General features: G+C 40.5%; 1 protein-coding gene across 1 annotated transcript in view; it reads right to left on the reverse strand.

Annotated features, from left to right (window-relative positions):
• The window catches only part of TMEM132B (transmembrane protein 132B), a 258,293-nt gene that overhangs the window by 77,695 nt on the left and 167,135 nt on the right, over window positions 1-13,463 (reverse strand). Inside the window, exon 4 of the mRNA XM_037375321.1 lies at window positions 5,278-5,464. Within this exon, the coding sequence (XP_037231218.1) occupies window positions 5,278-5,464 (187 nt within the window). The remainder of the gene's footprint in view (window positions 1-5,277; window positions 5,465-13,463) is intronic.

The raw sequence follows: 13,463 nt of genomic DNA on the forward strand, positions 1-13,463 counted from the left end.
CCAAAACAGTTTTTAGAGATAATAAGCAATAGTATTGTAGGATATTTTTTTTAAGTGCTTTTAAAAGTACCTTTAGGAATATGAAAAGTGACTTAAAAATCATCGAGAAACATGTAAAACTGAATAAGAGTGACTTAATTTCCATTTAATTTCCCGTTCTCATCAAGCTTGGTTTATTCAGGTCTGATTAATTAATGTCTCTGAAGTGTTCTGAAAATATAAAACACTACATAAATACTAAATAATAATCGAGTACTTAAGGAAAAAAATAATTTGTTAATTTGCACGGAGATTTTAGGAATTAGCATTTTTTTATTTATTTATTCATTTTCCCTATGTAAGCAGCCCTATCCAGTCCCTTTTAACTATCAGAAAATGCTCGAGCAGCTACAGGGCAATGCATCTTCATGTGTTCTATGTGCCACAGTTCACAGAAAATGAATTTCAAATTACTTGCAAAGTCATACTTATAGAGGAATACACAGACAGAGGCAGTTTTCATTCTGCCCCCCTATCAGGAGCCCAGCTGCACAGCTCCCAGGGTGAAAACACCAGCATCCCGAGGGATTTCACAGGTTGCCATGTTTCGAGCTTTCTGTTTTCTCAGCCTGTTGTGCAAAAAACTTCACTGACCACTTCTAAAGCAGTCTGGAAAAAACTAAGAATCATGTATCTCCCTGCATACTTACATCTCGGTATCTTATGACACCTTATCTTGATACATATATTTCCATACCTCTACAGAAATATAAGAGGACATTTACATATACATCCAATTTTCCTGCTCAGAAGGGTGAATCTCCCAGTCTAGCCTCATCTACAGGAACAAAACACAAGCTATTGCTATAAGCACTTTGGGAGATCAGTTAGTTTGTAAAACAAAGGCTAGGTAGGATAGGTATGTGAGGCCCAGAAACCTGTCTGATCATCTCAGCATAAGTCACATTGAATACTACAGAAAACAATCAATCTGTTTCCAAAATGGTGTAAAATGCACACAGCAACACCATCTGGGACCAGATCATATGTGAGACTCCAAACAGTGCCAGCGAGACAGTAAGCACTTTGCACTCTGAGTGGATTTTGAACTGGTGCTCTAGTCACTGACCAAGAGGTAATACGGCCACGTTTGGACTAAACAAAAATGGGGGGTGTGGGGTGTGTGTGTGTTGGGAGTTTTCTGAGGGGAGGCACATGAAAGATACAGTCTACCCTTTCATGTGCCTTCACATCTCAAAACATTCCCCAAGTAAAACCAAATGGGTTTTCCCCTACGACTTCGGCTGTACGCACACAGACTGGGTCAGTTCCTTTTCCACACCCTTCTCAACAGCTGGGAATGATGGAAATGACAGTATAGCTTCATGAGAGCGTCCCCCACTATGTCCCCCTATAATAGGTGCTACAGGGCTGCAGCCTCTCACCAGGCATCTGATTTACAGGCAGAGCCATAAGAAAAACTTCACAAAGAAAGCTGACCCTTACAGCAGCAGGAGGGTTATCACAGCCGTTATCCACATCATCTCCTGAGAGGTGTGGGCTGCATGCAACTCTGATCACCCATCTTGATATTTTCTCTTTTCTTTGCCATGTCAGTTAGGGATGATCTGCATTCCCAAGGCATCCTCTCTGTGCACTTTCCCACTGTGCACAGCATCTGCATTGCTCACTCAGAAGCAGAGACAAGACTTTCAGAAAGCAAATCCTAAATCACTGGACTGTGCTGTTTCCATCTGGATGTAGTTCCTTTAGAAATCCCACCTGTCTGGCTCTGTGCAGTTGTTGAAACTGGATGTTTCAATTAGAAGGAGCTCAAGGATCTGGAGAGAACTGTCAGATGATGCACAAAGCAGGCTCTCTTTCAATATGTTTGGTTTATTTTCTCTCCTTAGTGCAAATGTCTTATTTATTTATATATTTTGAACGCACTGAATTTGGCCATACAGAACACTGAGATTTATTATATGGAGGATCATTCAAATTAAAATGGAAAGTTTGGGAGGAATTCCCAGTGTTGCAAGACTGTATTTAATTCCTCTTCCAAAAAATACACATGCACACACACTCAAGAAACCCACAGTATTTTTACAGTTACCATACAGAAGGAAGAAGCGCTGGTTTTGCTACATTAAATATTTCTACTTTGCTCACAAGCTATCAAGTTCCCAGTTCCTTCCTAATGTTCCTATCAAGGCTTAACAACCTCTTCCTTTTTAGCCACAGTGTATAGGCATTGCAGTTTATCATAATGTTCATTCACAAAGTTATGTTAGATAACCTCATCTCAGGAGCAAGGACAGAGCATGGCTCATGGGTGCTACCACCTGTAGGATCTCCCTGGCCCCGCTTCCTTCTGTGCATCAAAAAACAGTGCTCTTTAAAGCACTGCTGATTTGGTACCAAAGGACTAGCCAGAAATAATCTGCAATATCAATTAATTATAGCAAGATTGCCTGCTAATAAGGAGCTATTTTTTGCTACATAATGTGCAAAAAAGCAGTTGTATCTTCACTTAGAAATACCCAAAAGCAAAAAAAAAACCCAACCAAAAAAAAAAAAAAAAGAAATTAAAAAAAAAGCATTTCAAGCTTGCTACCAAATGTAAATGTTAAGAACATGAGAATTGATGTTAAGGGCTTCATAAGCTCACTAAAGCAAAAAATCAGCTCTTTTCATCAGGCTGTTATTCAAATGTTACCACGCAGTCTCCCATATCTTTATCTACAAAAAAAAAGCAAGCTAGTAATGAGAAAAATATCCTCATTGCTATCTCCAGAGTCACCACAATGCACTGACAGGATAAATTATCTGGGAGCTCTTTCGATTTTCTCCTGTTTGTTTAAGAAAGTAGCATGGAAAACAAAGATAAACTTGTGACCAACTGCAGCAACAAAACTGTTATATTCCAAACCATATGGAAGAGGATGTCTTTTGATTAAAAGAACCAAAGTGGCCTATAGAAAGAGATCCACACATTAAAGTTCATTTTTGTTTTGCAGGATTTCACAGCTAATTTCTGCTCCGCTAAGCCCTTAACAAATCCACCTCAGTCATCTTACTGGAAAGAAGTTTTTCTCTTCGTGACACTGAGCTGCATTTCTTCTTGCAAATGATGGTGTCATTACCACTGAAACACTACGAGGTTTTGGTTATCCCATCAAAACTTTCACACCTGCAAATCAAGGACCGAATGTTTTGCTCAAACCTTAAACTCTCCAAGGAAATCTATGTTTTCTTCTATAAATATTCAATATTTACAACGAAAGAGTGGCTACACCAAAAATGAACAGCGAGTAACTTCTATTCAATGCAAAGGCATGGAAACACACTGGTTTCTGGGCCCTTCTGTGGTGCTCTGCTGGGGGAGCAAGGTCCAGGAGATGACAAAACTCTCCTTTACAGATACCACCTGCACTCAGAGGGAGGCTGCTCTACCAATGAGCCAGGCAAATCTCGAAGAGGAATGAACATTAAAATGCATTTAGTTCCATCAGGAAATCTGGGCCTCGGGAACATGTTTCTCTGAACAACATGGGATGATGCATAGAGTGATTATTTTTTGCTCCTGACTGGGCGATGCAGTGCCAGAACCTTCACCAGTTAGTGACTGTTAAATGAAGCAGCACTGCAAACTGGCAAACATAAGGGAAAGAAATGCCATCAATTCTCCTGTCAGCCTTAGGCCAAGCCAGTCAAGGATGCTCACATGCAACAGTGAAGTAATAGCCCACATGAGACCCCCATTTAAGGATTAAGGTCATAAATTCACAAAAGAAGCTTATTCCTTTACTCCATGGTTAGTTTACAATGACAAAGTGTCAGAGATTAGATTAGCTCCACTTTGAATATAGGTTCAGCCTCAGATTTTGTCCAAGGACATTTAGAGACAGATGAAGTGGCCAACATCTGCCATAACTGCAAAGAGATGAAGTAAAACCCCGGCAAAACCCTGGCAGAGACAGGAGGAAAGCTCTGATCCAACATTCACAATGGGCTTCTGGGTTGGATTCGCTTTTCTATTTGTGGTGATGTGCACAGCACGAACTCCATGCTATCCATTTGAAACTGGCAATGCTATGTGCAAGACTGTTTGTGCACCACATTCTGTCATTATTATACCCGATTCATCATTACTACTTGATGATATTCCATCTACACAATTACAATTTTGTTTCATCTCCTACATGCTTTTAAAAAAAAAAGCACTAGAAGAAAATTCACTGTTGACTTTTCTGCACAGAATTTGCCCTCTATCAACCAGGCTGCTAGTAAGTGTAGCCTTTGGCAGCAGGAACTGGAAATTAAAATTACTTAGGGTCTTGATTACCTTTTCAAGCATCTTTCCTTGCTTCTGTCCTTGTAGGAGAAGCCAGTAGTCATGCATAGGAAAATGCCAATATTTATTGGTTATCACGTATAATAGAAAGAAAACCAGCACAGACCGACTTAGAAAGGAAGGGCAAATGTTCATGAGAAAGTAAATAAAAATCACCAGAGTATTTCTGAGGGAACTGGTGCAACATCCAGGGTCTCCAGCCATTTCTTTAGTTTTACACCAGAATATCCCCACTGAAATCATTTGTCATGCGTAAGCTTAAAACTCTAGTACTAAAACCTCCACCAAACGAAAGCTAAAGGTCCCTCCTAGAAAAGGTGCATTTGAGTTTAGAAGGAGATATTTTCATTTTTTAAATAAACCACCAGCTTCAAGCTTTCTGCACACATATACCTGAAACCCTACCTGGAAAATGTGGCCAACACCTACACCTTCAAAAGTACTTTGTCCTTTCTCTGTAACTCAAAGTGGACCTTCCAGTAAACTGACACTTTGCAGCTCACTAGACTGTGTGGCTCTTTGGGAAAAAGCAAAGCAGAAAACAGTCCAGTTGTTTGGTTTAGCAATGAAGTTTCCCACACATGCATGCTAATTTATTTCATTGAAAATGTCCCAACTAATTTCAACATTTACCCTTAGAGCACATGCATGGCAGTCACATTAATACACGAGAAGACAATGGCTCCAAAGGAGCTATTACCATGTACCAGGCCAATAATCCACAAACGGTGAAAGATTTTCACAAAAGACTCAAACGGTTTCCAAGGAGCCATTATGGCATATCAGGTAAATAAAATATTATTGAAATGTATTTTTTGCATTTAAATCACTTGCAGCAGGTGCATAGGAAGTAGCATATAATAAAATGGCTCACATTCCCTTGAATACTAACGAGAATCAACGGAAACATTTAGCAAAAAGAAGCAGCAGCAGGTTCTTACCATCGCAAGAGGAACAATTCCCACAAACATTGTTCGGCTGACAAAGATCTCGGAGACCACAAGTTCGCTCACAGAGTCATCTCGAGGGTATTCCACCTGCCAGGTAATCTGCTGGGCCCCTGCTAGGCTGCTAGTGTTGTCGACCTCAAAGTCCATCTGCAGGATCTCGTAGGAGGACATATTTGCTCTGAAAAAAAACCCCAAAATTTTCCATATCAGTAGGGTGTTAATAACAAAATGTTTTTTGATTTCTCTTTTCTATTCACCAGAAGATTTACCATTAAATTCAACATTCAGACTTGAAGACACTGACAGAAACCTAAATAAAACTACACACTGGGCAACAGCTCTATTTGTGAATAAGGTGACACTATATCTTTTAGTTTCCTGAAATAGAGACATTTTTTCCATTAAACTCAGGCATTCATTCTCCATAATCACAATGAACTTACAGGAAAAGTCCCAAAGCCTGGGAACTGCATTGCACAGATACTGCTAAACCATTTAATACAGCATTATTATAATTTTGTTGCTGCAAATACTGATGCTCTGAAACAACAGAATACTTGGACGTCCCTCATGCTATATCAGAAGTGAGCTCTTGGGGTGGGGTGGGGTGGGGTGGGGTGGGGCAGGGGGAAGTCCTTCACACCCAAACTAGTCTTTATCACAATGAAAAAGTGGATTTGAAGAAATTATACATGAGAAAAAAATGAGGGGTAGATTATCCTTATTTTCAATTCATGACAACATTCTTATCAGCGGTGCAGACTTGTAATTACATGGCGATCATTATGTATTTCTCATCTGGAAATAAAAGTTTAAAGGTAAAAAATGGATGTAAATGCATAGCATTCAGAACAGTATTTAAAAATTACTTCTGCTTCTTTTATTAAAACCAACAGTTAGCACTCTCCTCTGGTCCAACACTGTAAATATTAATAATTAATCCTCGGGTTAGAAAGACAGATCTTATCTTCATGTTACAGAGAAGAAAACAGACACCAAGATTGAACCAACAGCACTCAGCATATCTATAGCAGGGACCTATTTAGAAAACAGACCTTTGCTCACCCAGCACTTTACTTCCACAAAAATTAAGGTCCTTACAAAGCAGCATACAAGTTCCTGCCCCATTTCCCAGACAGCCACCTGCAGTGTGGAGACCTGATGGAGTTACAAAACACAGAGGCGGGATGGAAAGGCAGCGAACCTGACTGCAGAGCCAATTGCTTAACCACATTCTATGGAAAAGACAACTGATGTTGTCAATATTGCTGAAGTTTCAGGGTATATGCTCAAAAAATAGGTTAAACGCTGAACTCGCAGCATATTTAGGTCACTCTAACTGGAATGTGCTCTTCCTGCGAGCATGAGGTAGATTGTTCCCAATCTAGGGATGTCTCCCGTGCATGCAGGCATCCTCAGTAATGACCTGCCCTCCACAATTTTATCCTCATCCTGTCCCACAGTACATTATTTGTGTGTCCTTACCCTAAAGTAGTGACTCCATGAGTTGTGTTTATAGGAAGTTTTAGCCTGCTGCTACAAAGAGCAGAGACTTTAAAACATCCTTTTCCTCTTTGCAACTGCACAGAGGCAGAATTTGGTTTTGCCATATGTTTTTGAAGATGCATTGTAAAGGAAAAAAAATCTAAACAGGAGTTATTGATTTTCATGTTTTCTTTCTGACAACAAACAACACAAACATATGCTTCAATGCCTGGAGGATAAATATTTTCCTTGCTGACAGAAGATAATATCCACCTCCAGGCAAAACTAGAACCTATTAAGGCATCTTTTGGGTGGCCAACCAGACAATCAGCAAAAATCCCTTAAGACAAATATTATTACACAATACTAGGGATGCAATTAAACCAATTCTGTTAAGAACATAACCACTGTGGGCACCAAGACAGAGTACTCAACTTCATAGTTTTCTGCGTATCACTTCTGGCAGTCTATTCTATCTAAATTACATACGATTAATTTGCTCACAACACAAAAATAAAATTTAGAGATGAGCTTTACACTAAATATGGATCTAGATATCGGGTCTGTCAAGGTATGTTTAGATCTGCAATTCAGGTTCAATCTGTTCAAGTCAATAGTTGCCTCTCACAAAAACAGCCATGAGTGGTTTCAGATTCGGAACAAAACCACTGATGGAGGGTTTTGCATTAGATACACCACTTAAAATGTCAGGTTAGTGTGCACTGATAAATCCATTCCACATGCACCACTGATTGGCAGTTCTTTGAGCTAGGTTCATCATGCCTTCAATTATTCCTTTCCTGCTTTTCTTTTTACACATCCAAAATTAACCACAATAGTGGTTTTGTATTTTTAAGACAGACTGGGACTCACATCTCCCTAAGAAAAGCTTGTGTGTGTCTTGCCTATACAGCAAGCTGAAGTAATTGCCAGAGGGTGAAATGACTCTTGTGCCTGTAAGTATGCAAAGACCTTCACCACATCCTTAGCACGGCTGTACAGCTATAAAAGACATGTTTCATTTAAAGGCAGACATGGTTATATACTGCTGGATTAGAAATTAGTCTCTGTGCATCTACAAAAAAGCAGCAACTCACATACATAAACCTTCCTCAGCTATAACTAAAAGTATGAACTAAAGCAAAGCTGACTTCCCAGGTCTCCTAAGATCCAGGACTTTCTAGGACCTGGTTCCAAAGAGAATCCTTATAATCGCCTGGAAAAACAGCATGGCTGGACAAATGTTTCCTGCCTTGTCTCAGAAGCAAATCATGTAGCATGACATATTAACCTTGATTAAAGAAGGATCCACTTCTTTTCATTTGGACTTTTGCTGGAAGAGTTGGGACTTACTGTCTCTAACCACTTTCACTTACAGAGTTCCTCCACTGAGTGTACAGCTTCAGCAAACCGCTATTCAATTTTCTGGACTCCTTTATTCACCAGCAGGTTTCCAGTTACCTTCGGAACAGCAGGTCAGTGAATTTTCTCTAAAATTATGGTCTCTCTTTTTTCCTCTTTAGATTCAGCCTTGAAACAACACCAGGTGTTACAGTATCTGGGACACGGAGTACCCCACGGACTAATCCACCTTCTTTGTTCTAAGTTTCTTCCCAGGTTACAACTATAACGAACCCATGATAAAACCTGAAAAGTTAATTTCTTTCCTGCTCAGACTACTGCCTTCCTACTGGTCACCATATCTCTTACCCTAAAGAGGCTTCTTTCCTAGTGGAAGGATTGGTACTGTATTCATAATTCTTGCTATTTATTAACCATCCTCTATAATACCATGTGGGAGACCACGTCCTTTTTCCACTGAAATTGATGGAGGTTGCTAAAGTAAAACCAGAGATAAATTAAACGATAATCAAACCCTTAAAGGTTAGCATTTACTTATGCCAGCTCCATTGGCTGATAAATCCACATCGCAACACCTGTAAGTAAATTTCTCTCTTGGCTCTGCAGCATCACGCTATAACGCTTTTTAAAAGGAGTCGTTCCACCCTGCCATGGCAAATCTTCAGCTTTTACTCTGATTTGTAGCTAGTGGCCAGTATGTTGGTCTTTGTAGTTACTGTCGATCTGCAACTGCCTGGTGAAGACAAAACACTACCAGTGGGAAAATCCACTAGCAGAGAAGACAACGATTGTAACTCATGCTGTTATCAGCCATTAAATCCTGCTAAACCAAACTTTATCCTATAAAGACTTTTCAGCTTTTTCTTGAGACTTGTACCATTTTTCTCTTAAATAAGTTTGCCCTATTGGGAAGAGTCTGATGGAATCCAAGGATGAGAAATCACTTCTCCTTTCCACATCTTTCTTCTCTTTTTAGTTATATATTTCTATTGTCCAGTGAAGTCTTTTCCTGGTTTAGAAGGATTTTGCCAAACCCTAGTTTAGAGGAGCAATAAAAAATAAAAAGTCAAAATTACTTTTATAAAAAAAGATTATTTCCTGCAAGCACAAGGAAAAGACCTTATAATTTTAGGCAGCTGGCATGCTTGCTAATAAGTCCATTTCTATGGAAATGAGTTCATAACTATTAATTTTGCCTGCTCCTGATCTATTCTTGATGAGCCTTTCAAATTTAGAAAAGCGCTTCATGATTCTCTCAATTTGGTAATTACTAACTCCCTTTGATGAATCCAGCCCAGTGTTTCAGACATAAGACATTCATTACACATTTTTCTTTCTGGTGAGAGGAGAAAAAGAAACCATGGGCTCGGATTTATTTCCTCTTGCAAACTCCAGTAAGTAGGCCCTCTTCTTCCAATTGCAATTTATAATCCTGTTTGTGTACTTTCACAATACTGCCTCCACTAGGGGCTAGAAGAACCCCCAAACTCTCGAGATTTCTGCAGTCTCCTGTTGTCTAGCCTCATCTATATCTAATGCATTCAAACCAGGTCCCCAACAGCCCAGTCAAGCTTTGTCACAAACACAGGCTTCATTCTGTCCCCAGCAGTCAGTAAGGCATGGCTGTGCTCCCAACCTGGAACAGAACACAGTTTTAGCACAGAATGGTCAATCCATGCCAAATAAAGCCAACTCTACCTCCAACAAATTCCAGAACAAGAAGAGTTAATCAGGACAGGAAAATATTGCTAAGTCCCAGAATTTTCTAGCTACTGACACATCCAGGCGGGCAGCCACAGGCATGCAGCGCCCAGCTCCTTCCTTGCCCAGTGGAACCTGCAGCGTTTCCTCTGGATGTACATTAAGCCACAAAGGAATGAGCATTCCCCCCAGAGGCTGAGCCCCTCCTCAGCTAAAAACACTCTCCCAGAGGAACAAACCACAGGCTGCAGAACGACTAGAAAACAAAACCTGGGTCTGAAGTGCTCCCAGGCGCCTTGGACAACTCTTGCATTACTGCATTCAGATGCTTTGTAAAGGCTCCCAGTGCTTTGGAGGGGTATCTATCACCTTACCTTGTTACATATAATCTGATTGATTTTCTCCCTGACTCTACCAGTGTATGCAAACAGTAGGAAAAAAATAGATATTTTAGATCTGAATCTAAAATAATCTGGGGGTCCCAAAATAAGGACACAGACCTGCTGGAGTGAATCCAGAGGAGGCCACGGAGATGGTCAAGGGGCTGGAGCCCCCCTGCTGTGGGGACAGGCTGGGAGAGCTGGGGCTGTTCAGCTGGAGGAGAGAAGGATCAGGGAGACCTTACGGCACCTCCCAGTGCCTGACAGGCTGGCAGGAAAGCCGGGAGGGACTTCCAATGTAGTAATAGGACATGGGGTAATGGCTTGAAACTAAAAGAGGGCAGATTTAAATTAGATATAGAGAAGAAATTCTTTACTGCAAGGGTGGTGGGACACTGGGCACAGGTTGCCCAGAGCAGCTATGGATGCCCCATCCCTGGCAGTGCTCAAGCCCAGGTTGGATGGGGCTGGGAGCAGCCTGGTCCAGTGGAAGGTGTCCCTGCCCAGGGCAGGGGGGTACAACTAGAAGGTCCCTTCCAACCCAAACCATTCTGTGATTCTGTGATTTATTACCTTTCAAGTATTTATATGGAACTGCGTAGCCTTTCCTCTACCTCTTCCCCCCAAAATAATAGATTAATTTGAAGGTCCACCATAGTGCTAAGTTTAGAGGTTTTAAGAAATACTACGAAGACACTTAGCATTGAAATGATACTGAATTTGATTTATTCCTAATTTTTGTCTAAGCCAAACATGGAATTATTGACTTAAGTACTGAAATGATATACAGTGATTGATGTTATGGTGGCAGTGACAGGCAAAGTAGTTAGTAGTTACCTTAAATAAACAAATGTCTATGATTAGCTATTAAGGAAGTTCTACATTGCTAACCAAACTGTAGAGCCTGCCCTGTGCTTTGTTTAGAGAAAATAAAACATGCAGAATGCCACAGTGAAGGATGACAGTGCAGGGCACTTCGCAGTGCATTTGGCTGGGTGTGTCACTGGCACATGGAGGGTTTGCTGGCTCACACTGCCTGTTCAACAATTTAGTTGATAAAAGTCAGACCCTTCTATTACTGCAGTTGGCTATTACAGGAAATCACGAGTTTCATTCATTCATAAAATAATGTTTTCAGTAAATGGCAAGCTGTTTATGAGGCCCACAGCAGTGTAAACAAAGCTCTAAAAAAATGGAGCGGACACTAGGTAATTGAAACTAATAAAATGTCTGGTATCATGTTGCTTGAGAATCTTTTCAAGGTTAATAATGGTCAATTCTTACTCTGTCTGATGAATTATCACCAGATTCAATGAGAACAGGATTACATAAGCAAGGTACATTAGTTTAGAAAATATTTCAGTAATACAGGTCGCACTCCTTTGATCTCAAGAGGATTAATTTCATAAGTATGATTTAGTGAAGAGCAAACACAAGAGGAGGCTTTTCAATGACTGATTGGAAATGCTCAAGACCCTAATTTCCTGCTGAAGTCAAACGAAGCAGCAGACAGGCTGGACCTTTTGGGGAAAAGATCCAGATTAAAGGTCCTGCCCTTCTCCCCCCAAGGAAATTAAGATCCCAGCAGCCCAAGGTGAAGGAAATAAAGAGCAAATACCTTCTAACAGAGCAGCATCCCATTTCTGAATTATTAAGATTTCATACTGTCTGCCTTTATACTTTGCTAAGCGCCCTTTTCCTGAACATGGGCACAGGTCACAGGAACTGGCAGCAGATAACACTTTTAGAGCTTTCTAGCACCTACAACACCATTAAGCAGATTCTACTTGAGAACAACTTATGGGGGTGAAACGGCTACACCTTGTGTTACATACAAAGTTTGAATTGGTAACGGATGTTAAAACCAAAACCCTTTTCTCCTAGCATGTATCATTTTCCATAGGCTATAAGGGCACAAAGCTGTATACAAACCTGGAGCAGACTGCTCACGCTGTTCTCCCAGGGTACTCTACTGAGAAAGGGCCTCATCTCTAGGAGCATGGAGATGGGCCTGCTGGAGCCCTGCATAAATACCAGCAGGAATCCTTGTCGAGTGTTGAAGTATGGATGAATGTCCCTAGAAGCCGGGGCAAAGTACCTGCATGTCCTGAGTATTTCTGCAAGCTTTTTCATTATTGTGCAAATGTTCAGATGAGACACTGCCACCACCCCTTACTGCATAGCCCCCAGAGGCTTTTGTTCTGCTGAGGGGAAGGGGACAGTTCGGGGTGCAAGCCAGACACAAATGCTTGAAAAGAGCCCTGCTCACTCTTCTTCCAAACCACAGTATGAACGTGCAAGGGAAGTTCCAAACATTCAACAAAAAAAGGATGGATGGCAGGTTGCAAGTAAATCTGCAGGGATGGAAAAAATCTGCTTGATTACCTCCCGTGACGCATTTCAAAATTACAATTTACTATTTGCTCCACTGTCTAACAGACAACTGGCTCTGTTGTCCAGTTCACTTTATACCAGCTACAGGCGTTTTCAAAACATTTCTTGATGCCCGATCTTGTTTTTGTTTCACTGTTGTAAAAATTCATGTTCTTCACAGAGGTATGGGCAATGTAAACGGCTACAGAGGAAAAACCCATGCTGCTAAATCTATTAAGGATGTATGGATTGACACAGCACTTTTAAATAATCCAGTTAAAGCCATAAAACCAGGAAGAAAATATTTTTGTTCAAAACATACCACCAAGACCAGATATAATTCATGTTATTTTGCTTAGCCAACATTTTCCCACAACTGAAAACAATAAATCTAGATAATGAGCAAACCTTTTAAGCTCTTCAGCTTTTTCCACTGCCAAGTCACAACTGTGCTGCTCACTAACAACTTGCAATAACTTCCACTTTACTTGATTTTATCAACATCATCATGACAACCCTGGAGACAACTGAGACAATTGCTTCAATTATTTTTATTTGCTTTCGCCTTTGTGACAGTGTACAGAAATTCTTCTGGTAAAAGTGTCCTTAGATACTATTTTAGTTAGCCTTTAACAAAACAGGACTTTTAGGACCAAATTCAGTATGGGTGTAATTGGTACGCTCCACTGCTAACGTGTTGCTGGCACTGGGACTTCATTTGCTCCTTTGTCGTGACTCTCCCCTTTTGAAACAGCATGTAATCTTTTGGGGTTTAAAAAAGCATTTTGATTGCACTGGAATATTTTTCTGACTGCTGTTTAGAACCTTTTTATTGCTGTGGTGTGTATTTCTTAAAATAAAGCTTCTCTGCCAGAA

Source organism: Falco rusticolus, chromosome 1 (genome assembly GCF_015220075.1).
Source record: "Falco rusticolus isolate bFalRus1 chromosome 1, bFalRus1.pri, whole genome shotgun sequence".
In the NCBI taxonomy this organism is placed as follows: Eukaryota; Metazoa; Chordata; class Aves; order Falconiformes; family Falconidae; genus Falco; species Falco rusticolus.